Consider the following 27,764-nt stretch of genomic DNA (forward strand, 5'->3'; position numbering starts at 1 on the left):
CTGTTTAACTTTGACTAGGCCACTTTAATTTTTTTAACAATTATTTGAATTTAAGGTCACTAACTAATGGCCAAACATTCTCCTGCTGGATACAGTCGGACAAAAAAAAAAAAAAAGTTTCCCTTTTGCCATTTTAATTCACAGAATATTTAGCTGCACTCTTTTTGGCTAATGGAATTATAAAATTATTACATGACTACATTTGTTGAGCAATTCTTTGTCTATTTAGCTTAACTCTGCCCATGTTATGAATAATTTGTGGGTTAAGTCTTTGTGTGTGCTAATGATCCAACTTTTCTTTACAGGTCGAAACTGTAAATGTGAACCAGAATCTGAAGATTCAACCCAAATCATTCCAGGAAATTGTTTGCCAGATCCTTTAAACTTTTATAAATACAAATTGAAGGTTGAGGTGGAACGTAAAGATGTGAGAGAGAAATCCATTTGCATCACCCTCACCCCAGCTTTAGACGAATCGAATCAAGTGAGGTACTGAAACCAAGGAAAAAAAATCTATGTTTATTAGCTCTAAAAGTATTTTAATTAGATTTTTTTTATGACATTCATATAGGAACAAATTTAGATAGATGTAAAATAAGCAACAGACTGTATTGCAGACAGTGAACAGAATATCATCATGGACATTAATTAATTAGCAAAATCCCCAAAATTAAACCAAAAACAACAACTTTATTGAGGTAAACAAAAATTTGTTTTAAGTTGAACAATAAAATTTTTAATTTGCAAAATAAATCTCTTACACAGATTAAAAAGGTTTGATACAATGCAAAAAATAAGTGCATGAAGAATTAATATATATCTGAATGGCATGTTTCTTATTTCTGCTCTTTTTATTTAAATATTGCTTTATCTGAGAACTATAAGTGAATTATTCTTTGCTACCTCAGCGATCATTGGCACTATTAGTATCCCAAAACATTAGGGGCTTAGGCAAGGAAAGATTTTTTTATGTCTTAGATTTCCCAGATAATTGGATCCTAATTAGCAAATTATAAATTTATTTTAATATTCTAAATTTTTAAGGCATCTTTTTTTATATTAAAAAAATGTATTTTTGCTTGTGTTTTCCCACCACCACGTTCTTTTTTTGTCACCTGCTCTGAAAAAGAAACTTAAAGCATTTGATTTCATAGATGATAACAAAAACAGTTGAATTCCCCTTATTGAGATCCTCCAGCCTGTTTCTGTGCCAGAAACAGATCAGTTGTGCTCTTTCCACAGCAGCAGGAGGAATAATTTCATGTTTTTTCCTCCAGCAGACTCAGCAGCTATGAATTTGGGAAAAACATTTATCATCTATATAAGACATGGAGCAACAAATTAGATTTTTTTTCCCCTGTTCTTCTTCTGAGTCATTATCTGGTTATTGTAACAAGTAGATAGAGTGATTATATAGAAAACATAAAACACAAACCATTTTGTTTTTAGGTAAGTATTATAATAATTTTTTACTCAAGTTTTTTAAAATAAATATATTTTTAAATATTTTCCTACCCAACATACAAAAATATGTTGGAGCTTAGGGTTAAGAACATCCATGTCTGATTTTTCATCACAGCTTCACTTGCATTGACAACTGCAGCCCAGCGTCGCAATCCAAACACACAAAAGTTAAAATGGAGTGCGGTTCTTGTTTGGATTATACATGGTTCATTGAGGAGACAAAAGCCTACAGTGACTGGCCAGTAAGTCTAATAAATTATGCATGAGTTGTTCCAAATTTGTGAGCAGTTAAAAAATAATATCCACTGACTAAACAAATGACAATTTTCATTTCTTCACAGACAGATACAAGGGACTGCTACAATGATGCAAATCAAATTCCTCTCGTTGAAAAACAGGCGAATGCAAAGGAATATGTCATTGATAAAAAGTATATTAAGGAAGCATCACAAAGGCAGAAGAATGTCACTGTTGTGTTCACTTATTCAGGTGTGCATTTTTTATTTTTTTTTAACTCTTTAATTTTTGTCCTGCAAACAGTTTCTGGTCATGCTGAATCATCAAAAATGTTTGCTAAACCTCTGAGAGTGAATACATTTTTAAAATAAGGCTATTTGGCTTTCAAACCCAAGAAGAATGCATGCACTGTTAGGTTGATGGTGATCCCATCATGCTCACGAAGCAGGTTTAATAATACAGAATGAATACTTTCAGTTTCTGTAATTTCACTTTAGACTGTGTTTTACAAGGAGATGGATACAAGCTTGGATGCAGAAACTCAACTGAAATCTGGTAGTTTGCATCCCAGTTAAAACCATAATTTGCAAATAGGATCAACATTATGTCATTGCTCAATGGTATCAGTCAGGGTGAGGGTACATATAAAAGAGTAGTAAAAAAAAAAAAAACTAGTTTTAATTATGACATTTTCTTCTTTCCAAAGTGGGTGAGGATCTATTATACAAAACCTATATCATATGGGTAGAAACATCTACAGCTGTTCCTGATCCAAGCAGTGACCCAGGAAAAACGAAGGCTACCATGACAACCTGGACTCCTGCAGCAACACTAACTGCAACTCCTTCAGCTCCAACTCCTTCAGCTCCAACTCCTTCAGCAGCAACTCCTTCAGCAGCAACTCCTTCAGCAGCAACTCCTTCAGCTCCAACTCCTTCAGCTCCAACTCCTTCAGCAGCAACTCCTTCAGCAGCAACTCCTTCAGCTCCAACTCCTTCAGCAGCAACTCCTTCAGCAGCAACTCCTTCAGCAGCAACTCCTTCAGCAGCAACTCCTTCATCAACAACTCCTTCAGCTGTAACAGCTACCACATCTACCACTACAGTTGCTCTTGCTTCTCACAGTGCATCAACTTCAAGACCAACCACTGAGGTTTCTGAAAGCCTCTCATGCACTATATCACCGTCAACTGGAACTGTACTTGATCCTTACAGCATAAGGTGCACCAATTCCCAGCTTTGTTTGAATTGTCAGTACTGTTTTAAGACAGAGGGTAAGTAATTGCTGACTTTGACTGATATTGTATTATCTATGCTTAACTTAATTACACATTTTGTTTTAATTTATATAAACCATCACCAGTTTCTTTTTTTTTTCTAATTTTATCAGGAAAGCATCTGTTGTGCAGTAAAAATGGAGAAGTCAAGATTCTGTACCTCCCCATCGGAGATAGCAGCACTGAGAACAAACTCCTCATAACAGCGACTGCAAAAAACAAAAGCTATGAAGTTAGCACCACTGTAACCACACAGGTTTGTTCAAGACAGAATGCAGGTGGTGAAAAGAAAGCTTAATAGAGTTTACTTTCTTTTTTATTTAAAAAAAAATATAATTAAATATATTAATTTCTTTAAGTAAGTGTTTTTTTTTGTTTTGATATAAATTAAATAAAATGATAAATATGTAATAAATATTAAATTGTTTTAGGATATTAATATATTGATATTAAAATAAACATTGAACTGTTTAAATGAATTAGATATTTATTTATTGATCAATTTATTTAAACAAATTTATGTATTTATATAGATTTATTTATATAAATAAATGTACTATAAAATATATTAAATGTATCATAAAATTATTAAATACTTCATTAACTAATTAATTTTATCGTTAAATAATTAAAATCAACCATGAAATGAATACACAGTGAAATAATTAAATATTGAAGTAAAAGTTGTCTTTACCCTTTTAAAAGGGTAGATTTAATTATTTAATAGGATATTATAATTACATTATACATTTAATTATTTGGTTGTAAATTGTATTTAATAATAATTTTTAATCATTTTGTGACACATCCAATTAATGGTGTAGTTATTTATTTAATTTTTGAGTCCCCCCCAACTCGCCTTACGTTTGACCTCATTGAGTTAATTTGTTATTTCCAGGTTTTGGATGCTGCAGCAGACTCGAGCTCAGTGGACGGTCTGGACTCAGCGGTACTGAAAGCTGTGGACAAGCTGAAAAGCGAAGGTCTGCTATCGGCTGTTTCTATTGGAGAACTTTTCAACGCGGTGGCTGAAAAACTAAACAGCAAAACCGATGAATCAGAAAAAAAAGATCGACAAGAGGTAAACTCGTTTTAGGCAGATTTATGTTGACATTTTTCTAATGTCCAAATTAATGCTCATCAGGAAAACAGAGAAATATGAAAGTTGATATTTGTCTGATTTTCATTGGTCTGTAGGAATATTTTGAACCATCAAAACGCATTTATGTTTTTCAATGAAGCCCAACTGAGTGGGTAATAAACCATAATTTTGTTTGCAGCGGTTACAAAACAAATCATTTCAAATTTTACTCTCACATAGCGTTTTAGAAACACATTAAGTAGCAAACATGATGAAACTATTTCTGTTTATTTTTATTAGAAACTTTTAATAATTCACGCCCCAATTTCTTTAGATGAGAGATGCATTTCATGAGAATAATAAATGGAAATGTATTTAATTGATAATCTCAGTTTTGAAAAGTGAAACTTGAATTGTAACATTTGCTTTGTTGACTCTTGTATCTCAGTTTTCTTCTAGAGTTACTGGTTCTCTGTTGTTCAGGCCAGATTATTGAACAATCAAGCACACCAATACCATGGCCATTAAAGCAGTTAATGATACTTTAGGGAGTGTAGGCAGGTGCCAAGAACTGCTGGGAAAAGAAATATGCATCTTTATTAAACTTGTTTAAACAGAGGGAAGCAGGAAGTGATCAAAAATGTTCTTTTCTAAGGCATTTGCTGCAAATTGACACCATATAAATTAACTCAATAAACAAGCCTCTTGCTTTTTTAGCAATGTGTGCATAGCTGTAACTGTGTGTTTGTCTCATGTAATAGCATTTTTATTTTCTAAATACATAGCTTCTGTTTTAAAGCTCAGACAGAAGATTCTGGACTTGACGATTGACATAGTGAACGAATCTCCAACACAAACTCCAAAAGAAACTCAGGTGATAGCCAGAGGACTCACTTCTCTCATTCAGAAAGACGATGAGCTCAGCTTGTCTGCACAGGTAATTAAGTATTTTACTGTTTCAGAGAATAATTTCAACCACAATTATAAGAACTATTGATACAAATTTACTCTTGATGCACAGCAGAGTTTTTCTGTCCAGTCTTTAATTTTTTAAAGTGGCAGGATTAGTTTGGAGTCTCCTGCCTGGCAGATGGTAGCTTTGGCCATGACCATAAGTGAGATTTTTCATTAGATAAACCATGAAAAGTTAAATCCAGCAGATTAAACATTTAACTGTCCCTCACACTAATCTGAAGGACATGAAATATGTAAGAGTTATTCCTCACATGTTGGCAGAGTGATTTGTGGTCTAAATTGTGGCTGTTTTCAGTGAATTACTAATAATATCTGGAGGATTTGAGGTTACAAGATGGATTTGAAGGAATGTGAATGTCAAGCTGCTGCCCTACTGCTGCATAGTTAGGACTGTATGTTGATTTGTTTTAAAACACGAAACCAGAAGTCACCAAGTCCAGTTCTGGAGAGCTACTTGAGATGCAGCTTTTAGAAATGGACTTCACTGTTCAGATGTCCTCAAAAGCCATTAAAGTAACATTTCAAACTAAATTAAGTTAAAAAAAACATGAGTATGATAAATGTTACATGTTTCTTGTTAGTTCTTTGAGTAAAATTAAGGTACACCACATTGTCTGGTTTGCACGGTTTATGTTTTTTTATTTTAAAATGCTCTGGGAGAGATATAAGAACAAGCATACTGAGTTTTCCTGCTTTATAGTCTTGCAGACATTAAAAACAACAGGAACAGATTTACCACTCTGTCAGACACTGCTGCAAATATTTCTGCAAATGGAATATCATTTTAAAACCAAAACAAACAGTTTAGCATGTTTCATCACCTACCATAACATCTAGCATAATGAGCTTCTCCTCTGTCAACCATCTTCTTTATTATGTTACTGCAAATAGAGGTGATGTAATACAGTGTAGAAAATATCTGGGTTGATTTTATTTAAGTGTAGGTCTGATAGTTGGAATAGTGTGCATTGTTATGTACATATAAAACTTATAGTTCTAATTTACCTTTAATAGCTCAGATTAGATTACTTATTATTCTTAAGATACACAAAAATGCAGATAAAATATGTATTTAACCGCCCCTAATTTAAAACTTAACAACACAATCAGTTAAATTTTATCAGAATAAGCTTCGGACACCCCCATTTCTGATTGCAGTTCACTGAGTTGATGTCTTTCTACAGATTGATGCTGCCGCATTGTTTGCCAACCTCAGCTTATCTGTCCTGGATATGAATATGAGCACAGCTCAAGACAAAGAAGATGTAATCATCGCTGCAAGCATCATTGTGGAAGGAGTGGGCGTGATTTTGGAGTATTCTTCCGACGTGAGTCATCAACTTGAAAGCCCACGCGGTGGGGTTTAACATCTTCCTGGCAGATTTCATAAACACTTCTGTGGACGCATTTTAATTATTAAAGGAATTTCTATTGTTGGTCATTTCTGAAAAATCAGTTCAGAAAATACTGTCTGGTCTCAGTGGTCAATGCTTTTCAGTATTACTCAGTTTTGGGGAACCTTGAAAACTAACATGTTGTTTAATCGTTCACAGAAAAACATCTCTGATTCTCTGCTTGCTGCTCTGAGGATCATACAGAGCACTTTGTTGAAAACAATGACGGTTGATGAAGGTCCAATTATAATACAAAAACCTCATATCAGTTTGTACGTCAATCGGTAAGTTTGACTTTAACTCTGAACTCTGAGACATTTTTTAAAGGGTTTTTTTTTAGATTTATGTAATGTTATTGTAGTGTTGCTTTGTCTCATTTATACATGTTTGAGAAATCCTCTGACTTTGAGCTGCAGTCTGAGATTCTTTCCCACAGAGGTCCCATATATCACTCAGTTCCTCCAGACTAGCAGCAGCAGCAATTAGCAAACACCTAGTGGAACAGCAAAACTGCATAGCTCATCATACGAACTACCCCTCACTTCAACGCTTCAACGAATGGCATCATTGAGGAGCATGATGTGCTGAAGCTGGAAAGCGCAGAAGCTTCTTAAAGAAACAGAGGCCAATTTCAAGGCATTAAATTGCAAAGTTAAATTTCCAAGTAACGTTTGATAAAGCTTGTTACTTAAAGGTGTAATAATATGGGATTATGTACTTGGCAACATTCAGTCATGTGAAATTTTGTCTTCAAATACAGAAACTGGCTTGTGATGCAACACAAGAATGATGAAAAATGTTAAACTTTTGTCGCTCCTCATGTTTTAAGCCCATTAATTGAATGAAGACATTTTATTCTACCATAACTCTCGATTTAATGTGTCTGCTGATCTTATCCTACAGAGTAATGCATGAGAGTTTACACAAAGAGTCCATCAGTGCTAATTTAAGTTCTCAATCCACGTTTTCGCTGCCACGACTCCAACCAGACATGTTTCCGTCAGATGAACCAGTGGATGTCCGGGCAAGTAAAAAATAATTGTTTCTTGTGAAATCAGAGTGTAGCCAATAGCAGGTGTCTTCCAAATGCTGTGCGTGTTTGATCAAAGAGGTCTTCAATTTCCTAAAGTGTCTTTCTTTAAATGAGATTTAACCGTAATTTGCTCTCTCAATACAACAATAGATGCTGAATTTAGATATAAATCCCTTTTCTTGGAGCGAGAAAGGAAACATTAGTGGGCAGATAGGTGGTCTGTCCTTGACAAGACAAGATGGATCCGGTATCCCTGTGGAGAATTTAAGTGCAGACATTGAGGTCAGTGTTGCTCCTAATTTGACTTCAGGCATACTTTTTATTAACTGAGCTTCATCAACTTAGCATTTCAATGAGTAGTGCTTTGTGCTCTTGTGTCAAAATGATACTGTTTACTACATCTTTTTGAAACTTCTCAAGGAAACATTTTTTTTTATATATTTTTCAATCTTTTGGTAAGTGTTTTACTCTCTCTGAAGTGCTTCCCCAGAAAATTCCCATTTTAGAACCAAATAGGTTTCCATTCCCTCTGATTTAAAAACTAAAACATTCTAGCTTTTGGTGGAAACACTCAAACCAAGCACATCAGATTAAGTTTTACAAGTGATTCCTGTTAAGCATAAGGATATAAAATTGAGCATTTTTGCCTTGTGGTAATAAATTGTTGCTGGAAATAATATGGTATTACTTATTGTTAACAAAACAAATGTGTTATTTTGACAGTGATGAACTGTAATTGAAGTTTCTGAACCCCAAACCAAAAAGTATTGCTAGGATTGTTACTTTATTTTTTTCCCTGTTATTTGATTGAGATAGTTCAATGAGAACACATCAGTGTGATAGAAAATGTGAATAAATGCACCCACAAATTATTCATGCAACAACTGTCAAAAGAAAATGTCATACATTTTTCTTCCTGTTTAGTTTATTCCAATCAAAAGAGATGAGTACATATCACTCCACTTGTTATCCTAATCAGAGCCAATGGGAATATCTGAAACAAACTATTATGTTTATTTATGATTGCATTGCAGGAGTACACATAATCTGCTCTGTTTAAACTACTTGTGCATAAACAATCATTTGAAATTAATCAAGTAGCCACTTGATAACCTGTAATTAATGGGGTGAATGAATTTTACATGTAATTATAGCTGAGCATTCTGAATATAGTAAGAACAGTTTATTTGGCAGTAAAATATTTATATTCTTTTCATCTGTTTTGTTTTGGGTTGGTTCCATAGATTTTGTTGCCAAGGCCCATTGGAGAACAAGTGAACACCTCAGTTTTGGATCTTGGGAACTACAGCACAATAGCCATAGATGTTCCCTCAGACGACTCCTCTCTGCTTTTAAAGGTACGCTTAGATGTTTATGTACTGAACGTGCAATGGATATTAAAAGATCACCTCTGCAAATAACCATTCACTTACTTTTATAACCCCGACCATAGTAAAGAATAGAGCTGAGTGAGTTGGCTGAAAAACCTTTCATGATATGCATTTCATATAATTTGATATCAATGATTATTGTAGTTTCTTGTTGTAAATATTCAGAACACTGCCTCACTTGCTACTCTTTTATCTACAGTTTTCTCTTAAGATGTACAGAGTTAGTTTTCTGCCACCCACAGCGATTTACAAATCTAAATCTTTTTCCACATGTGCCTCTTCTGTTGGTCTGCCATATAAAAGTCTCATACACCAATGTCTGTGCTTGGGTAGATGGCTTAAGAATTTTGATACAAATAGATTGATTTTATGTTTTGAAGATGGTGCCTTCTGTGGATCCTTTACCCTTCAAACTGTTCCTTGGCAACACGGATTACCCTACTGACACAAATTATGTAGCGATGACAGAGATGCCTCTTCCAGGAACTACTCAAGGTTATAAAAGTTTTCCTTTGTTATATTTCACGTCTGATATTTGTGTGATTTACCTGAGCTCATGTTTGTATCTGACGCAGAAGAAAGATACACATGGATTATTAATCCCACAAATTTAAAGGGGAACACTGGATTGCATTATCTTGTGGTGAGGCCTATTGTTGGTCCAGGTGTGAAATCTATCAATGCCACATTATCTATCACTCCCATTACATCCTCATGCAAATTTTGGAATGAAACTCTATTGGAATGGAAGGATTCTGGATGCAGAGTAAGTATAATTATTTCTTAATAAGAAGCAGATCTTGTGAAAACCATGTTGCTAACACTCTTTTGGGATGATGATGCTTTTTTTGTTCTTCAAGGTTGGTGTCAAGACTACGCATTTAGTCACCCAGTGCTTGTGCAACCACCTCACATTTTTTGGCAGCTCTTTCTTTGTAACTCCAAATCTTGTCGACCCTTCACGCACTGCTGAGCTTTTTGCGACCTTTGCTGAGAACCCAGTGGTTGTGTGCTTTGTTGGGGCTCTTTTTGTGGCCTACCTCCTCGTGGTTGTGTGGGCACGAAGAAAAGACATCAAAGACACAGTCAAGGTAAAGTTTTTCTCTGCCAGCTTCCCTTTATGAAAACAGTTAAGTCTAAAGTCTAGTGAGCATCCTGAAATAAAATTTTCCCCCTGCTCATATACCGAATTTAAAGTTACCATCTATGAGATTGCTATTTTGCTGATAGATAAAGAAACCTTTATTAGCAAGCAAGCTCAGTTTGACATGAATGAAAGAATGGATGGATGATCACTTTAGTTACTTTATTCACATGCAGGTGAAGGGGACAGTGCTGGAGGACAACGACCCCATGGATAATTACCGCTATCTGTTGTGTGTTTCCACTGGACATCGCATAGGCGCCTCAACTTCCTCTCAGGTAGTTGAGGCGTTTATTAATATGCATTAATAAATGCATATTAAAATATCAATATGCATTTATTTAGAACAAATGAATCTAAACACAAATTTTTTAAAATCCTCTCAAAATTGATCTGGAAATTTGTTCGGAACGTCACTTAGAGAGTTTTGTCTTAGTAATATGCACAAAATGAATACAAACTAAAGAACTGCAGTTAGTGCATCCATTAAGAATCTTTAATGAGTATTTACCAGCAGATTATATTCAATGTTTATTGCTGCAGCATCAGGTAACTTGCTGCTCAAATAACATCAAAGTTTTTGATTTTCACTCTGAAAAATTTAATTTGCACGGGGTTTGAATAACAGAAATAATAAGGACATGCTTCATCCTTTAAGCCTGTGCCTTCAAAAACTCAGATCATTTTCTATCAGCCAAACTAGTCACAGACGCAGAAAGTTTAACTCAAGCTGATTATTTAATCTCCAACTCACTTCATGGCTTACAAGCAATCATGTGAACAAGTTGTGATTCAGCTCTGCTTAGCCTCGGTTTCCCAAACATCCAGCTAACATTCTGCCTGTAAGCATCACTTTCATTTATCTGTCTCTATCTGTGAAACACACCAGAGCATTTAAAAGCTAAACACAACAGATTCTGCATCAAACACCGGTGGAAATAATAAAAAGGGTAAACATTGACTGAACTTTTGTGTCTGTGTCAGGGGCTCATTTTGTGCAACAATAAGTTGGGGTCACGCTGCTGGAAGAATGTTAACAAGCAATAAACAGTAATTCGCCAAGCGTATCATTCTACCTCTCGCGTAAATTAAAAAAGATAAATAAATCTTCAAGTGAAATAACATTTGAAAATCAAATCCTTAATTTTAGTACATTTAATTAACAAGGTAAGCAATGCACAAAAATGTAGAGTTGAAACTAGAAGTTTACATAGACTGAATAAAAAACATAGATTTTATTTTCTCACCAAATGTATTTTGTTTTAGGTCAAAATATTTCTACTAGCTAAATAATAAGAGAAAGAAGTTATTTATTAATGTCCTCAAAATCAGAAGTTTTTATGTGCCAATAAAGTTTATTATTTCACAGATAAAGAACCACATGATTCTTGTGATGCTGTATTTTGTTTCAGGTTGTAGTCACTCTTCTGGGTGCAGATGGAAACAGTAAGCCTCATCACCTGACTGATCCAAAGAAACCTGTGTTTGAGCGTGGAGCCGTGGATTTGTTCCTGCTGACTACCCCGTCCTCTTTGGGAGAGCTGCAGGGCATCAGACTGTGGCACAACAATTCTGGAAACCATCCTGCTTGGTGAGAAATCACAAAAATATTTAAAAGATAAAAAAAGGCTGAACTAATAAGTATTACTTTGTTTAAGGTTGTGATTGTATAATAAATATATACATGTAAAACAGGGATAAGCTATGCATACATATTTTTATTACAACATAAAGCAGATTCATTCAGTTTAAATCTCAAAATCAGGACCAAATATAAAAGATTTGTCTAATATAACTTTATTCCAACCATAATGCATGGAATAATACACTGTATTGCATACTCTAATGTTAAACACAGTGATAATACAATACCCACATTTAACACAAACATGAAGAAGCTCCAATTAGTATTCAGAAAACTTTACTTCGTTTGTGAAAAAGTAGTTTTGGCAGGCTGTAAGTGTGGAACAACAAACCTGGCCATTAATAGTCAGATCACATTTGAAAGGATTGGATAGTATCATATCCAAGTGGCTTGGTTCGCAAGACATCCGACTAATGTAGTTCAGACTGCTATGATAAGATCAGATACAAGTTGCATTATGTCAAAAAATTAAATAATCTGAATTGGGTCACTTCAGGCTGCAGTGTGAACACGGCCTAAGTGAATGTTTGTTAAAAACCTAGGCCTACTGCTGTTAGCACAACCTAATAGCAACAGTTTATATACAGATTGGGAAAACTTTGTACTTTTGAGTTTTTGATCAGAATGGAAAGGTACTGTGATAATGAACTGAAGACAAACTTTCTCAAAGAGATAGAGGCACCAATTTCAATGAGTCCTATTTCACCAATTTCAATGAGTCCTATTTCAAAGTCATATTTCTTTTACATCATGTCTGATACAGGATCTAAACAAATGAAGGTATATAGTATATAGGTTTATAGAACAGTCGAGTAACTTTGTGCCTGGAAAATATACAATACAGACTCACATAAACAGTTGGCTTCCTAACATAAGCATTAGAAGCATTAGATTAATAAGTTAGATTAATAAGTTAGAACATTAGACTAATTAATAAGTTAGAACATTAGACTAATGTTCTAACTTATTAATCTAATGTGACATTTCCCACCACATTGACTTATGACTTCGTGAGATAAAATGTTTGTTGTTTCCTTCAGGTTTGTGGGCAACGTCCTTGTGCAGGATTTACAGACAGAGCAGAAATGGTATTTTTTATGCAACTCCTGGCTCGCAATAGACATGGGTGATTGTTGCCTCGATAAACTCTTTCCTGTTTCGACAGAAATGGATCTGAAGAAATTCAGGTAAGGCAGAAGTGCAGCGGTACATTGAGGTGCACAATTACACACACAATGGTGCACTCACAAGTGCACCATTATAGTCTGCAGAGCAGATATGAATCCTAGGATGTACTTTTCATTTGAATTGCAATGAAAAGTCAAATTAAATGTAAATCAGATGCAATAGCAAGCTAGGATTTCAATGGAAGAAACGTCAAATGTATTGGAAGAAAAGCAGAACCTTTTGACATTTGACATTTTAAAACAACCGAAGCCATTTCCTTAGCCGATGAAGGTATTTGCATTTCGAGAGAAAATAGTCTATAGGAGAACTAATTAGCAAATGGATGAGAAGTAAAATGTGAAAATGACTTAACAGTCCTGTTAAGTTATTTGAATTAAATTGGTCACTTTAATTAAACTAATTACAGCTAACAGGAACGTTTTTGTTTTGTTTTGTTTTGTTTAAACAGAAATAACTGATATTTTCTTTTCTTGCAATGGATCCTGACTTAACAATTGAGCTGATGATTCAAAGAAGATTTACTGGTTTTTGTTTATTCTTAAATGTCAAATAGCCACAAATCCCATCAAAAGTTGTGTCTCAACACAAAGAGATTAGAAAACAATGCTAATCCTTCTCTAATTGGGAGTTTGTCTTTGTTTCAAAATGTTTATAACTAACATTGAAGCTTTTATCTTTCAGTAACTTGTTCTTCATGAAGACAGCAAAGGATTTCAGTGACGGACACCTTTGGTTCTCTGTGATCAGTCGACCACCGAGTAGCAACTTTACTTGTGTGCAGAGGGTGTCCTGCTGTTTCTCCCTGCTACTCTGCACCATGCTGACCAGCATCATGTTTTATGGGATCCCAACAGACCCCTCCGATCAGGTCATGGATTTGGGTACATCTAATTTTATTTGCACTTCACAACACCTCAAGAAACAAAAGAAAACTCCACAAACTCGTCTCATAAGAGCTATGTTTTCAGGTCACTTTGAGTTCACCTGGCAGCAGTTCATGGTTGGGGTTCAGAGTTCCCTCATCATGTTTCCAATAAATATCCTCATAGTCAGCGTCTTCAGAAATACTCGCCCTCGGGAGTCGTCTTGTTGTCAAAGAAAAACAAAGAAAGCAAGTCGCCGCCGGCAAAAGAGCAGTGTACAGACAACTTCTCTGAAACCGGGAACTACCATCAGCAGCACAGGGAGCTCCACTTTAGACACCATCATAAAAGTAAGTGCTTTGTGCCTTTGTGAACAGCACAGAAAACCCATCACAGACCTTGAACATTGTTTTTGTTCCATTTTGTCTTGTTACAAACCACAAGCCTCTTTGTATTTCACTTTGATTTTATGTGATAGACCAACACAAATTAAAGCACATAAAGAGGAAGAAAAACAATACATTTACTACTTCAGAAGTACACCCTAGCATTCAAAATGTTTATAAAATACACAATGCATCATGGGTTTCCAACATATATAGAACAATATATTGTATTTGAACAATTAGGATATTGCAAGAATTCTTCAGTCCTTGTCTGAGACAACCAAATGCAACATCCCATCCATCAAGACTGAGTTTGGTGCTGGAAAAGAAGCTGACATTAATGCTGTCCTCGCTGAAGTGGAAGAATTTCTCAAACAGAATACCAAATGCAGCAATGACACCCTGACAAAAACACAGTGTCAACTAACAGGTGGGTCCTGCTCCTGCGACAGTGGTGTTGTTATTCAGGTCAGAAAAAGTAGAGATTCTCAGAAAAGCTAGCTGTAGGTGTATCCATCCCTAAATAAACAAAATCACTTTTAAAGTTTTCACATTCGTGCAAAATAATACATCGTAGTACTTATGATTGCAATGCGTTTGTGTCCTGTGCCAACAGCCGAGGGGATTCAGAAGAAGAGCAACAAAACCCAGCACCTATACAGACAAATATGTAACCTTGAAAAGGAGCTGAGCCTGATGGACCCCTCCAGCTTCCCCAGCCCACACAGCTTCGATAAGGCCCAGAAGCAGATCCAGGGGCTGAAGAGCTACCTTGAAGATCAGCTCTTCAGCTCCAGCCATTTGGACCTAGATGAGCCTAAACATGAGAAGTAAAAAATAATAATAATAAAATTACACCTTTATTTTGAGCTTTTAAAAATGCTTCTTGGGACTTGGTGGCTGAACTAGAGCTGTCATATATTTGTTATTTGGACTTTTTGTTTCTGTTCTTTCCCTGTATTGATTTCTTATTTTCCTTCATCCATGTTTGTTTCCTCTTTTAGTTCAGTTGTTTTTCATCTGATCACTCTTGTCATGTTTTACTCCTAGTCTGCTCTCAGTTTTATTCTTTGTGAAAATTTAAGTGAGATCAATTTTCTTTCTCTCTCATTTTTCCTCCTCACACCTGCAATCAGTTGGCAAATCAGAACCGGTCCATTGTTCCACTGCGTAAACTTCTGGTCCTCATATTCTTTCTTATTTCCTCCTGTTAGATCCTGTTTTTCCTGTCAGTACCCTGCAGTCCTTTTCCTTAGATTTATTGTTTTTGTTCTTCTCTGGCTCCCTTGGTTCCCTATAATTTTTGTAAGTTTTTGTTTGTTTTTTCATTAAGTCTCAAGATCAACTCTGTCTCTGTGTCTCAGCTGTGGTCCACTTTAAAATAACACATCATAACAAAAGCATTGGCTTGGTCTATTCTTAACCAACAAATTGCCAATATCTACACTTTCTAGTGGAGCTTTAGTTCCATCTGAAAACCATTTGAATTCATGAGTATCAATATTTCTTTTCTTTCAGCTTCAGAGTTCTGAATATAATATATTCAATAACACAAGTACAGAAAACAGCTGCATGTTTGTAACATGTTGTTGGATTTTCTAACTTCCTCAAAGGTCTTAGTGTGTCAGATGCTAATGCTAGCTTTTAGGCTACAGAAACAAAGACTTTTCATAAAAGTACACAAATTACATTTATGAAAATATTTGCCTCTTTTATAGCAGGGCAAGAACTGGTATAAATGTTTATGAAAGAAATCTGTTTCTTATCTCTGTAATATATCTAGTAATAGATAAACGCTACAAAATAAGAAAAGCTCTAATTTCTCTAAGTTGTCAATGTCAAGGCTGCAGCACAGTAGTAATTTTGTTTTGACATGCACTGGAAATATTTCTTTAACTTTCCAATTCCAGGTTTGTTCCTGAGCATGACACTTCAAATGATGATGGTGTTCTGAAAAAAACGCCACAGCGTCGGGGCTTTCTACCCTGGTGGTTTATCTTTGTCGGCTGGTTGCTGGTGATTGGAACCAGTGTTGTTTCTGGATATTTCACAATGCTTTATGGACTGAAATTTGGGAAGGAACGCTCCATCAGCTGGTTGGTATCCATGATCGTCTCCTTCTTTCAGAGTCTTCTCTTTATTCAGCCACTGAAGGTAAGATTTAGTATTTCTGTTGGCCTAAAGCATAACTATTAGATTTATTGTGCTCTGGTTTCAAAACCTGCTCATAAGTAATGCGTGGAAGCAATTCATGGATTTGATATTGCCTTGAAATTTATATTTATGTATTCAATGTGGCACAGGTGATATGTCTTGCAGTTTTCTTTGCACTGGTAATAAAGCGAGTCGATGAAGAAGATTTTCAAAATGTGGCGTTTGAAAGAAGTAGAGGAAAATCTGGTAATGTTGTGATCCTCCAAAAACACACTTATAACGTCCAACAAATGACAACAAACGTTCAAACATTCACCATTTTAAACAGGTGATCAAAATGATAAACAAACAAGCCAAAGGGATAACCATCTTTATGAGCCACCTCCTTCTGCAGACATTGAGAAAATGAAAAGAAACAAGATTATGGAACAGAAGGCCTTTGCTCTGCTCAATGAGATTTTGAGTGAGTATAAAGTTAAATTATTGTGGCAATCTAGTCAGTTTCAGAGTTACCTGTGAGCTGTGTTGACTTTTTCTAAACTTTGTGTTGCAGTTTACATGGGGTTCATGTGGATGTTACTGCTGGTGGCCTACGGCCAGAGAGACCCTAATGCTTTTTTGCTGAAACAGCACATTAAAAATAGCTTTGCTGAAGATGTCCCAGACTGCATGACTCTTCAGGATGTTTTTACCTGGGCTAACACCACTCTACTCCAAAACCTTTTTGGAGAATATCCAGGTAGGAATCCGTCCAAAACATTAAAATGTGCCAACACACTAGTGGCTTCTGTTGAAAACAGCTGAAGGTGAACTCAAGTCTAAAAGCTGAATTTCCATCAGAACAACATTGATATTGCCTGATGTACAAAAAGGCAATGTACAATAAAACTGTCTGCAGCCTTAATGTAAAACAGATGTCTGCCTCTAGTTTAGAAAATTAATATAATCCCAAGATAGCGAACCGATGGTGTGTATTAAACTTCACCTCATTGCCTTTTATTATGTTGGATTTGTGAAAGTCATTTGGTTCCATATTTTCATTTACAGGATATTTGGTGACACAAACTGTAGTCACTTTCAGGTGTTTTGATTCTTCTTTTTTTTTTTTTTACATTGTTAAAATAGTGAGAAATTTCTTACTTTTTCTTCCCAATAATAATCTGGAATGTTTTAATTTATATTCAGTGTGAAGATATGAAGAAAGAATAAAAAGACAAGATTTTGCAGCTTTTAGAAATGTAAAAAAAAAATGCAATAATATTGTGACATTTTCTTTCCAGTAGTAGTGAAACTCTAAAATATTTTCCTGTAGGATTTATCACAGATGGAAACTCCAAGCTGGTGGGGAATGCTCGTCTTCGCCAATTAAGAGTTCAGCAGAACTCGTGTCAGATTGCAAGCCTGATGCTTGGATTAGTGCCAGACTGTCATGCCCCTTATTCATGGGAGATAGAAGACAAGGGCTCTTACGAAGCCGGCTGGAATCACTCTGTCAAGGATAATATTTCAGAAAGTGCCTCCTCTCCATGGACGTACCAGACTGAAGCTGAGCTCAGAAGTCTGCCAGTCTGGGGACAACTGGTGCTCTACAGAGGAGGAGGATTTGTAGCTGAGCTTGGACCTGATATTCAAAATGCCAGCAGGTGTGTATATATATATATATATATATATATATAATATATATATATATATATATATATATATATATATAAACAAATATATATACTTTATAATATTACTATTGTAATATTTTTAATTTACATGTAAACAGAGTATTATGGAGGAGGATTAGGGCCACTAAAACGACTTCTAACTTTAATCTCAGATTTCTGAAAGAAAAAGTTTGAATTATATATTTGAAAAAAGTCAGAATTCTGACTTAAAAGAAAAAGTCAGAATTATGAGAAAAAAGATCAGAATTATTAGATTGTCAGAATGACTAAAAACAGAAATCAGCCTTTTTTTCTGACTTTTCTCTAAAGTCAAAATTCTGAGAAAAAGTAAATTCTTTGTTTTCAGTGACCTTTAACCTCTTCATAGCATGAAACTTTGCTTTTAAACATAATTGTTACAGTTGAAATAAAACAGAAATAAGACACTTGAACTGAGAGCTATTAAAACATTACGTTCTTTGTCCACAGCACACTTGAGTATCTTTTCCATAGTAAGTGGCTTGATCAGTACACAAGGGCCGTCTTTGTCGAGTTCACGGTTTACAATGCAAATGTGAACCTCTTCTGTATTGTCACGTTCTTGATGGAGACCTCGGCAGTAGGTAAGGAGTGCTCTTCCAAAGACCTGCAGCATAGTCCTCTGGAAAATGCAGACTTATTTCTCCTTTTTCTGTGCTAGTAAATCATGCCTTTAACTTTGCAGGAGCATTTCAGTTCTACAGTGAGCTGCAGGCTATTCGTCTTTACCCATCAACTGGGGGGCTTTACTTCTTCGTTATGGCTTCTGAGATCATTTATTTGCTTTTCATTCTCTACTACATGTACAAGCAGGTAAACACTTTAGTTATTCACTTTAATCTGCAGTTACATTTCAGCACCTTCCATTGTTTTTAACACCTAAAAACCTTAAATTTATTTCTATCTACTCAACTTTACATTATTTTCTTTTCCAAATTTCCATGGCTTATGCTCTATGATGAGACTGTAAATTATTTTATAATAGAGAACTTTTTGTTCTAATTTAAATTGATTTAGTATTTTTCATTAGCTTCAGGCTAAAAAAAATACAGAGATAGATGTTTGAATTACATCACAGTTTGTGTAATAATATTTGTATGTGAATTTAAATGATTTTAAATGATTTACTCAAATGAAATAATGATGAAATAATGATAGGCGCCTTCATACCCCGAGGAGAAGGGAAGTCCTGGATTACTCATTAAAAGTCTCTCCAAACTTTGATCTATAAATTTTAAAATTGCTTGAGCTACATTTGTTTCATGGAAATTCATATTTTTCTAAAAAGAGAAGTCAGTATAAACCTATTTAATTCCTCATTGAGTAAATGTACTTGGATCTGTTCAGGTTTGTAAAGACAAAATGTCGTGGAGTTGCCTGAGGCATGTTTTTTTTTTTTTCAATTGTTTTAATACTCTTTGGTCCACGAACATAGTTTTCCAGCAGACAGCTACAAAACCTTCTTTAACCTCAATTGCCAGTAGACACTTTGTGCTGCCTGGGATTTTTGATTTATGTCTGTTTTACTAATCGCACCAGTGCAGAACATGCCACTTATGTGTTTTACTAGGTCAGTCTAACAAGATATTTTTTTTAATTCTTTATCTCTACTATCATAAATTTTCACTTCTTTTTTCTGCAAATCCAGATCTTAGGTGTACAGCGCCTATTGTCACATGAGAAAAAGTCATGCACTTATGGCAGTTCTTTTTCTGGCTTTAATAGCAACAATCTTCTATCATCATAATTATGCTACATATAACTCAATGATGTTATTTCACCTCCTTTTCCACTATTAATGGTAATTTGACTCCTGCTAGACAACCTGTTTTGTTTCATTTGCACTCCCTTAAGACCTTCATGTTGTCCTGGGATGAAAAACTGAGAAAAAGATATTTGGAAAGAGAAAATGCCTGAAAGGGAAAACTTATCTGTCGACATATAAAACACTTTGCAAAGGCATTCATGACCAAAGGAGCTTTTTCTATTTGTCAATATTTTTTATGCATTTATGCATTTTACTGCGGGTTTTTTTTATCATAGACCAACACAAGCAATTGAACAGAATGCACTCTACAATAAAAGACTGTTTTTTAAAGGCGTTCTTTGAAAAACACTTAGGCACAGTTCAATTTTATATAAATTCCTAATTATACATCTGGGTTGATTGGAGCTTTCTGATCCATACTACTGGATTAAACCCATTTTTTTCATTTAGTTTCAAGAACATTCAGTTTATAACAACTCAAAATTTAATAACAAGCAATAAATTAGCAATAAACAATTTTGTCTTTATTGTAATTACAGATTTGATTGTTAAGAAGATTTCTTAAGTCTTTTGTTTGGGAAATCACCTAAATCATTTGCTCCAGTCATTTGTTAAAAAATATAATTTTTTTTATTACAGGCCAAATTATTGAAGCAGCATCGCTGGCTTTACTTCAAGAACAAGTGGAACCTCCTGGAGCTGAGCATCATCCTGCTGAGCTGGAGTGCCGTTGCGTTTTTTATCCAAAGGACTCTGCTTGGAAACCGTGATGTGAAGTTCTACGAAAACCACAAAGACCAGTGAGAGCAACATCCAAATCTGTCTTATTGTGTTATCTAACTACATAGAGCTTGAAAAGCAGTGTTTATAATCTAAAATGTTAAACTCAGTGAAACGTTGCTGCTTTTAATAATTCACCTGTTTCTGCCCTTGTAGATTTGCCAGTTTTAATGAAACTGCTGCAGCTGATTCAGTTCTTCAGTATTTGGTTGCTTTCTTGGTTCTTCTGTCCACTGTCAAACTGTGGCACCTTCTCAGACTGAATCCCAAGATGAACCTGATCACCTCCGCACTGCATCGAGCGTGGAATGACATCTCGAGTTTTCTGCTCATCATTGTGATCACACTGGTGGCGTACTCTATTGCAGTGAGTACCTTGCAAAACTTTCATCTTGCAAACATCCCTCCTGGCTAATTAGATAGACTAGCTTGTAATATTTTAAAATGATAATTAAAGATATAGTATTGTAAGTTGAAGTAAAAAAAAAAAATCTGCTCTTTCTCCAAACCTGTCCCCATCCAAATAAATATTAGGAGATAAAACTATTCAAATGAAAGTTAAATAATTTATATAAGTTTCTTTTATAAAGTTTTGATATGGAATTTGCACATTGCAGGAGATAATCGTAATTGAACAAATATGCTAATTTCACTCTTATCTTTCTTACTTGACTAAGTCTGCATTATTACATTAAATATCTTTAAATATGGGTGTGATTGTGCAGGGTTATAAAAAAGTCTGTTGGATTGTGTCAAGAGTATAATGTGACAGAACAAAGTCATCTCACTACTTTAAACTTGCACACATTTTCTGTATGGAAGCTGTAGTGGTTCAAAATTGTGACAACAGCAGACAAAAATCCTAGGTAACCACACCAATAACATTCTTGGGCCACTTGCACATAGATATTGGTATACATTTTCCACTGTGTGGATGTGTGCAACTCAAGCTTGTGCATATCTTAGAGCAAAATAAGTTGAGCTTTTCAGGTATTTCATTGAGCAATGAGAACTAAGGAAACAGAGGAGAAGGAGGGAAGCATGCAGGCAGAGGTTTATAATATTTCTCAAATCTGACATCTGGGCTTATTAAAAAGAACTTCAAGCTTCAGAGCTGCTATTGGATCAACTTAAACACAAAACACACATTTAGGATTTTGTGTGCATAATTCCTTTTGATTGCAGTTCCTAAGACACGTAAAGAGAGCACTGCTTCTGATTACAATTATTTCATAAAATAGTGCAGTTAGTCATGCAAAATATGTAGAGAAACCTCCCTCACCTACATTGTCTCATTCTCAAAAACTTGATGAAGAAACTGATGTTTCCTCTTTAGACTCAAACTGATGGTTTCAGTGCAGGAACAACAAACATTTATGGTGAAAATTCAAAGAATGTGAGAAAATATCCTACTGTGGATGTGATGCATTGGATAGCCAAGAAAGCAGTAGCAAAAAGCTATAAGTTCAAGAGTATTAAGGTCACGATGGCCTTCATACTGAAAGAACATTTTCCAAAACTCATCTGAGTCAATGACTTTCAAATAATCTTGGATATCCTGACAACCATACGCCATTAACTCAGTTTGAATGGAATAAAGTAAAAATTCAAATAAAAATTCAAGCACTTTTAATTATTTAGTTTTATTGTCTGGACACAAAACATTGATTGACAACTTCTGCTTTTATTTGTAAGTTATTCTTTATTTGTACTTAATGTGATTCAAGAAAAACATTACTGTTTTAGTAAATTACTTTTAAATGATCAATTTTATTACTTTAATTTGTCATAAATAATTCAGTTTCATTTGTCAATTGTCACATGTCATCTTTTCAGAGCAACGTGATTTATGGCTGGAAGATTTCATCTTACAAAACCTTTTTAGATTCTCTTCTGACCCTCATCAGTCTGCAGATAGGCATCTTTGACTATGATCAGGTAAACGGTGTGACTTAATATTTTATATTTTCAACTCATTTAGATGTTTCAGATTCATTAACTGTACTGAATGCATTCTTCAGTTCAATGTTTTACAGTTAACTGTGCACACTGTCTGTCTGGTCCATTGAACTGCATTTTTCTTAAATAAAAAACAATGTTTACTCAGATATTTTACTCAGCTGAATCATTTCCCAGGTTTTGGACAGTCACCCAGTGCTTGGCGGATTGCTGTTTGGTTCCTGTATAGTCTTCATGACGTTTGTGGTTCTAAATCTCTTCATTTCAGTGATTCTTGTATCGCTACACTTGGAGCAAAAGTATCACAAGGTAAAACTAATTTTAAAATTCTTTACTTGGTTGACTGTTTATATCTCATTTTAGAATATCCTAGTTTAAACATTGTACAAGTAAATTCTTATTAAACAAAATGTCAGTACAATATGTTGGAAGCTACATGTGGTGAATTCTCTAACTGAGAATAAAAAATATGATTTCTGAGTTATTAATCAGTCAATCACTGATCATTGAAAATTTGGCCTGTTTCCATCACCAGTTGATTTGTGGGTGCAGCATCCCTGATCAAGACTGCATGCATGATAAGTAGCTCTGCTTTATCATCTTAACACTTCTAATTCAAACGTCTTTAAAAGTCCGGTCACAGTCTTCCCATGGCCTTTACAAGAGAAACTGTCCAACAACAGCAGATAAGTGAGAAAGAGCATTAAAATATGAAATCTGTGGATGGAAAAACTCAAAATACAAAACTGAGCCAGGCTCCAAACTTGTCGAATAAAAATGTGGTTTCACCTTTGAAAAGCAAGCAACAGAGAACCTGTTTCCATTATCTAGGCACTAGACAACCTCTGACGCATCCAAAATGTTCTTTCAAACTCATTAGAGTTGTTTTGAAGGTAAAAGGTGGGCCACCACTTATAGATGCTTATTTGGTAACACTTTAGTTGACAGATCGTCATGATCTGGCATAAATTTCTTGAAAAAGTATTACTGATTAAACATCTTTTAAAAATTATGTATCTTTATGTTATTAAAGATAAAGTTTCATCAGTAATACATTTTTTACAAATTCATGTCAGATCATGATTTCTTGGTCAATGTTAAGTTTTCATAATGAAGACATTTTGAATAATGTCAACTTTATATTAAAAGTGTCATAATTTACCAAATGACACTTTATGACAACAGTCATAAATATTCATGAAGACTTAATTATGTTCATGACAGGCACTATGTCATGTTTATAAAGTCAAATAAAGTGTGACCTTTTGCTATGACTCAACAGCATCTTCCTGAGTCAGCAACTAGAGTCTTAGTCATGAACCTGGGAAAACACAGGACTCTACTTAAAGCTCAGATTAATTTTAAGAATGCATTTTCACGATTCACCAATCAAATGCTGGTTAACATTTCACCTCATCATTCTGCCCTTTAAAGTTGCCCAAAGTATGAAGCTGAAATTTAATTTTTTTTTCACCCACCAGTTTGTTCTGCTTAACCCAGCAATTCATCTAAGAAATTACTCTTTGATTTTCTGTTGTTCATTAACCTTTCTTTTCTAATAAAAAAGTTTCTTTGTTGGAAATTATAAAGCTTAAAGAATTGTATTAACCACACATAAATAATATGTTTTCATTATGATTGCTACCATTGTTCTTTAAATATAAGACTTTTAATAGCGATCAAGAAAGTTCCAGGAGGTTGTGAATAGAAACGAGTTAGTTATGAAAAAAGTTATAACTTTTAAAAAGGTCACTGATTGTGGATTCAAAAAGGTTTTCTATTAAATCCTTAGAGATTTTTTTCAATATTATACAAGTTTAATGGAGAAGTCTCACCATAAAGCATTTTTATGTTTCCATGTGAAAATATATATTTTTCCAGATACTTAATGGAGAGACAAATATTTTTAAGCAATAACATATAATTTAATTAAATTAAGTGTTTATTTTTTATATATATTAATTGTCAAAACAACACAAGAGTGTAAGAAAATAATCATTTTAAGCTGTCAGCAAAGAAAGACTTAATATTTCCTAAATATGCTGTGGTGTAGAATAGTTGAAGATAAAATAGTATCAGTTCCCATCAGTTTTTTAACGAGTAGAAGTTAAGAAATAAAAAGGAAATAACTTTTATTACTTTTACTAGTGTAAAAAGTAATAACGTTTTTACAAATCAAGCCAGTAGGAGGACCAATAAAAACATTTTTGTGGTCCCTCCTGCATTCTGTTGTCACCACATTTATCTTTCACAACAAGTTTCATTAGTAATACATACAGGAGAACAGCAAAGTCAATAAACGCTACTTTGGAGAAACAACTAGTTTAAAGTCTGATTGCTGCCAAACCTAATAGTGAAATTAGCAACAAGGTGACCAGATTATCTGGAGAACAGAAGAAAACTGCTAAGTTTTCAGATGGTGGCTGATGGGGGTCAATTTGAACCAAAAATTAATCTTAAAGGTACATTTACTGGATCACAAAATTCAACACGGTTCTCTTAAAATGCCAGATTTTTGTGTCTTATAGAAAAATGCAACTGACCTATCATTTCCAAGCTTATTTTAACATAACAATTTTTTTATAACTCAATCAAATAACAGTGCATACTGTCAGAATAACATTTTCTAGAAAAATATTTGGATTCATTGTCAACATTCAGACTTCTTCAGTTAATACCTGCCATCGTTTCTAGTTAATCTGATTATTCTGAACTCGTTTAGCTGGTAGGATCATCTTGGCATTTGCTCATCTGCATTATCTGCTAAAGCCTTAGTTTGCAGAGAGAGTATTAGGAACTAAAAAGCTCTCATTATCAGGGCTGCAGTGTTGAACTTTAATATGAATTATGTTTTGACATATTTGTGAAAACTGTTGTGCCTTCTCCCTACGGTCCTACTGCCATCTGCAAAAATAAACAGCTTGGTTAGAAACAACCAGGAAGAAAGTCTTAGCGCTTTAATCATACTTGTGTCAGTCCTCCTCATTGTGTTAATGGTGGAGAAACAACTTTTTTTTCTCTCATTTGATAACACCTTAACTTAAAAAACAAATTTTTTGTTGACTTGTTTTGTCTTCAACTAATATTTAAATTATTTACACTTTCTGAAACACTGACAAAACAAGGAAATCAGGAACAAACACTTGTTCACACCACTCTATGTACTTTGTGAAAATTGCAGATTTTGCTCAAAAAGTCCCAAATTCAAAAGTATGAACAAGAACTCAGCAAGAATTAATTATGATTTCCTCCTCATGTAACGTTTTATTTTATTTCAAGATGCTCAAACATTTCTGCTTTGTCTAATTTCTCAAATCCACAAAATTCTTTACTGTTTTATGTTAAACTTTATTTTGGACAACTAATCTTATCTAAATGTTTTCATTGAATGTTTTTGAACCAGAAGTAGCATTATTTATGTTTATGAGAAAATGTGTTGAATGCAATGTTCTGTAATGTCATTTTCTGGTGTAATTGCAGCACCAATATACAGTCTTTGCTGTCTGAAAACATTATCTGTTCCTAATCCCAGAGATCACAAAATACGTTCATAATTATTAACAAAAACCCAAAACATTTTGTTGAGATCAGAGGCTTGCATCATGGTTTGAGTGCTATGCAGCTTTCTTTCTTCCATCCATTTAGCATAATTTCATCTCATATCTCATTATTGCAGATGCAAATCAAAATTGAACCTGGAAGGTCTCTGAAAATAGCCCCTAACTTGCTCTGATATTAAGTCCAAGTCAATATTGCTGCATTTTCTTGTGAAAAAGCAGGATCAAAATCTATACTGAAAGCATTTGCACAATCGTCAAAGTCAATATTGTGTTCAAATCATAAATTCAACTGATAAGTTCTTAACACATTTTTATCACATCTTGGCACTCGTGTGTTACACTCACAATAAGACTACCTTTTACCATTGAGACAGTGCTGTTTTATTGACAGCATTGTTTCGATTGAAAAGGGCTCCGATTTTTACTACAAAATGTAAACAGCAGTTTTAGCGTTTCCAGTGTCTGAAAACCAGAGTAAAAATCAAAGTTATTGGTCCAAAGTGTGATGCCTCATGCCTGTGTCAGTGTTTTTGTTGTTATTTTAAAGGTGATTTTGATTTTCTTTCTTCTGGCCTAGCCCTCTGAAGAAGAAGAGATTGTTGACCTCCTGCTGAACAAACTCTGCAACCTGTTTGGTATCAAATATAAAAGTGAAAAACACCCCATGGAGCCTGACAGAGAGGGCAGCAGCAACTTGACCCATAATGACAACAGGAATATTCTTACTAATGCCTCAGTTGAAGACAACATTTATCAAAGTCTGACAACTAGATGAACAGGAAATGTATGTCAAGATCTTATGCAGTAATTTCCTCTTTCGTTTGTACTTGTTACATTAAAGAATGATTCAAAACTTCACTCCATAGATTAGACATACATTTCTCCTTACTCTGCTGCTTGTTCTGCTTCCTTTGCAGTTGTGCATAGTTTAATATGATCCTCTGGGCTTTTGTATGAAGTAGAGAACACTGAATATTCTATTCAAAACGTTGTTCAATAAAGCTTGAATTAGTTATTCAGAATACTGAAATTTGCATGAATTTTAGAAAGCATCTCACCCCTTCTTTTCACGCTGTTTGATGACCAGTATAGCAGCTGTTTTTTGCAGGGTCTGAATGACCTTATCTTTGATAGTTTTTCATCTACTTCAGAATAATTCCCAACAAATTTATTTGCCGGTTTCTTTACTTTCATAGCAATAATGATATTTGTTGACTTTAACAAAGTTTTGTTGCATTTTTCTCACACTTATTTTCTACATCTAAACAACTGTTTAGATGGACCAAATTATGTTAGTTTTTGTTCGCAGTAACAGAAGGAGCTTTAGACATTTTTTTTACTTCCTTCAACATCATGCTTACTGATAAATTTGGGTCACCTTCCGGGCTTTTTGTCAAACTCATTATATTAAACTTACTGTAGACATGCAAAAGTTAAACTATGTTTTCTTGTCTTCCCTAGTTTAAAGAGTGCTATGAGAATGATCTTGTGTGTCATTCACATAGTACACATTGCTTTCCTAATCCCAAGAAAATAAAAATACACAGGTTACTAAAATAAACGTACACATTTGCTTTAATTAATTAATTTATTTTTTTGGGTGGTAGTATTTTTTTTTTCAGGGAACTCTGAAAAAACCTGTAATTAAATTTCCAGATTAAATTTCCAATGGAAAACTACACCTACATTTTAGGGTAAACTTCTAAATTTGAATTTGTTGTAATTCTCCTCAACATTTTCTACAATGAAGGCATTTAAAACTCAGATTCTTACTG

At 34.4% G+C, this 27,764-nt stretch overlaps 1 protein-coding gene across 1 annotated transcript; it reads left to right on the top strand.

Annotated features, from left to right (window-relative positions):
- The first annotated feature begins 311 nt into the window (after positions 1 to 311).
- On the top strand, positions 312 to 27,427 carry LOC129374601 (polycystic kidney disease protein 1-like 2). The gene is made up of 34 exons (XM_055053112.1): positions 312 to 489; positions 1,580 to 1,706; positions 1,806 to 1,953; positions 2,408 to 2,974; positions 3,091 to 3,233; positions 3,876 to 4,058; positions 4,858 to 4,995; positions 6,218 to 6,361; positions 6,587 to 6,711; positions 7,331 to 7,451; positions 7,611 to 7,742; positions 8,705 to 8,818; positions 9,232 to 9,346; positions 9,427 to 9,617; positions 9,712 to 9,942; positions 10,172 to 10,273; positions 11,408 to 11,586; positions 12,681 to 12,827; positions 13,510 to 13,709; positions 13,797 to 14,041; positions 14,321 to 14,507; positions 14,694 to 14,907; positions 15,988 to 16,231; positions 16,381 to 16,477; positions 16,560 to 16,694; positions 16,785 to 16,970; positions 17,544 to 17,874; positions 18,373 to 18,506; positions 18,608 to 18,735; positions 20,330 to 20,490; positions 20,627 to 20,837; positions 22,307 to 22,408; positions 22,607 to 22,738; positions 26,567 to 27,427. Exons 2-34 carry the CDS (start codon positions 1,638 to 1,640, stop codon positions 26,762 to 26,764), a joined length of 5,754 nt encoding a protein of 1,917 aa, XP_054909087.1. The 5' UTR covers positions 312 to 489; positions 1,580 to 1,637; the 3' UTR covers positions 26,765 to 27,427.
- The last annotated feature ends 337 nt before the right edge of the window (positions 27,428 to 27,764 follow it).

The sequence above is a fragment of the Poeciliopsis prolifica genome, unplaced genomic scaffold (assembly GCF_027474105.1).
Source record: "Poeciliopsis prolifica strain line A6 unplaced genomic scaffold, Auburn_PproV2 SCAFFOLD036, whole genome shotgun sequence".
Taxonomy (NCBI): Eukaryota; Metazoa; Chordata; class Actinopteri; order Cyprinodontiformes; family Poeciliidae; genus Poeciliopsis; species Poeciliopsis prolifica.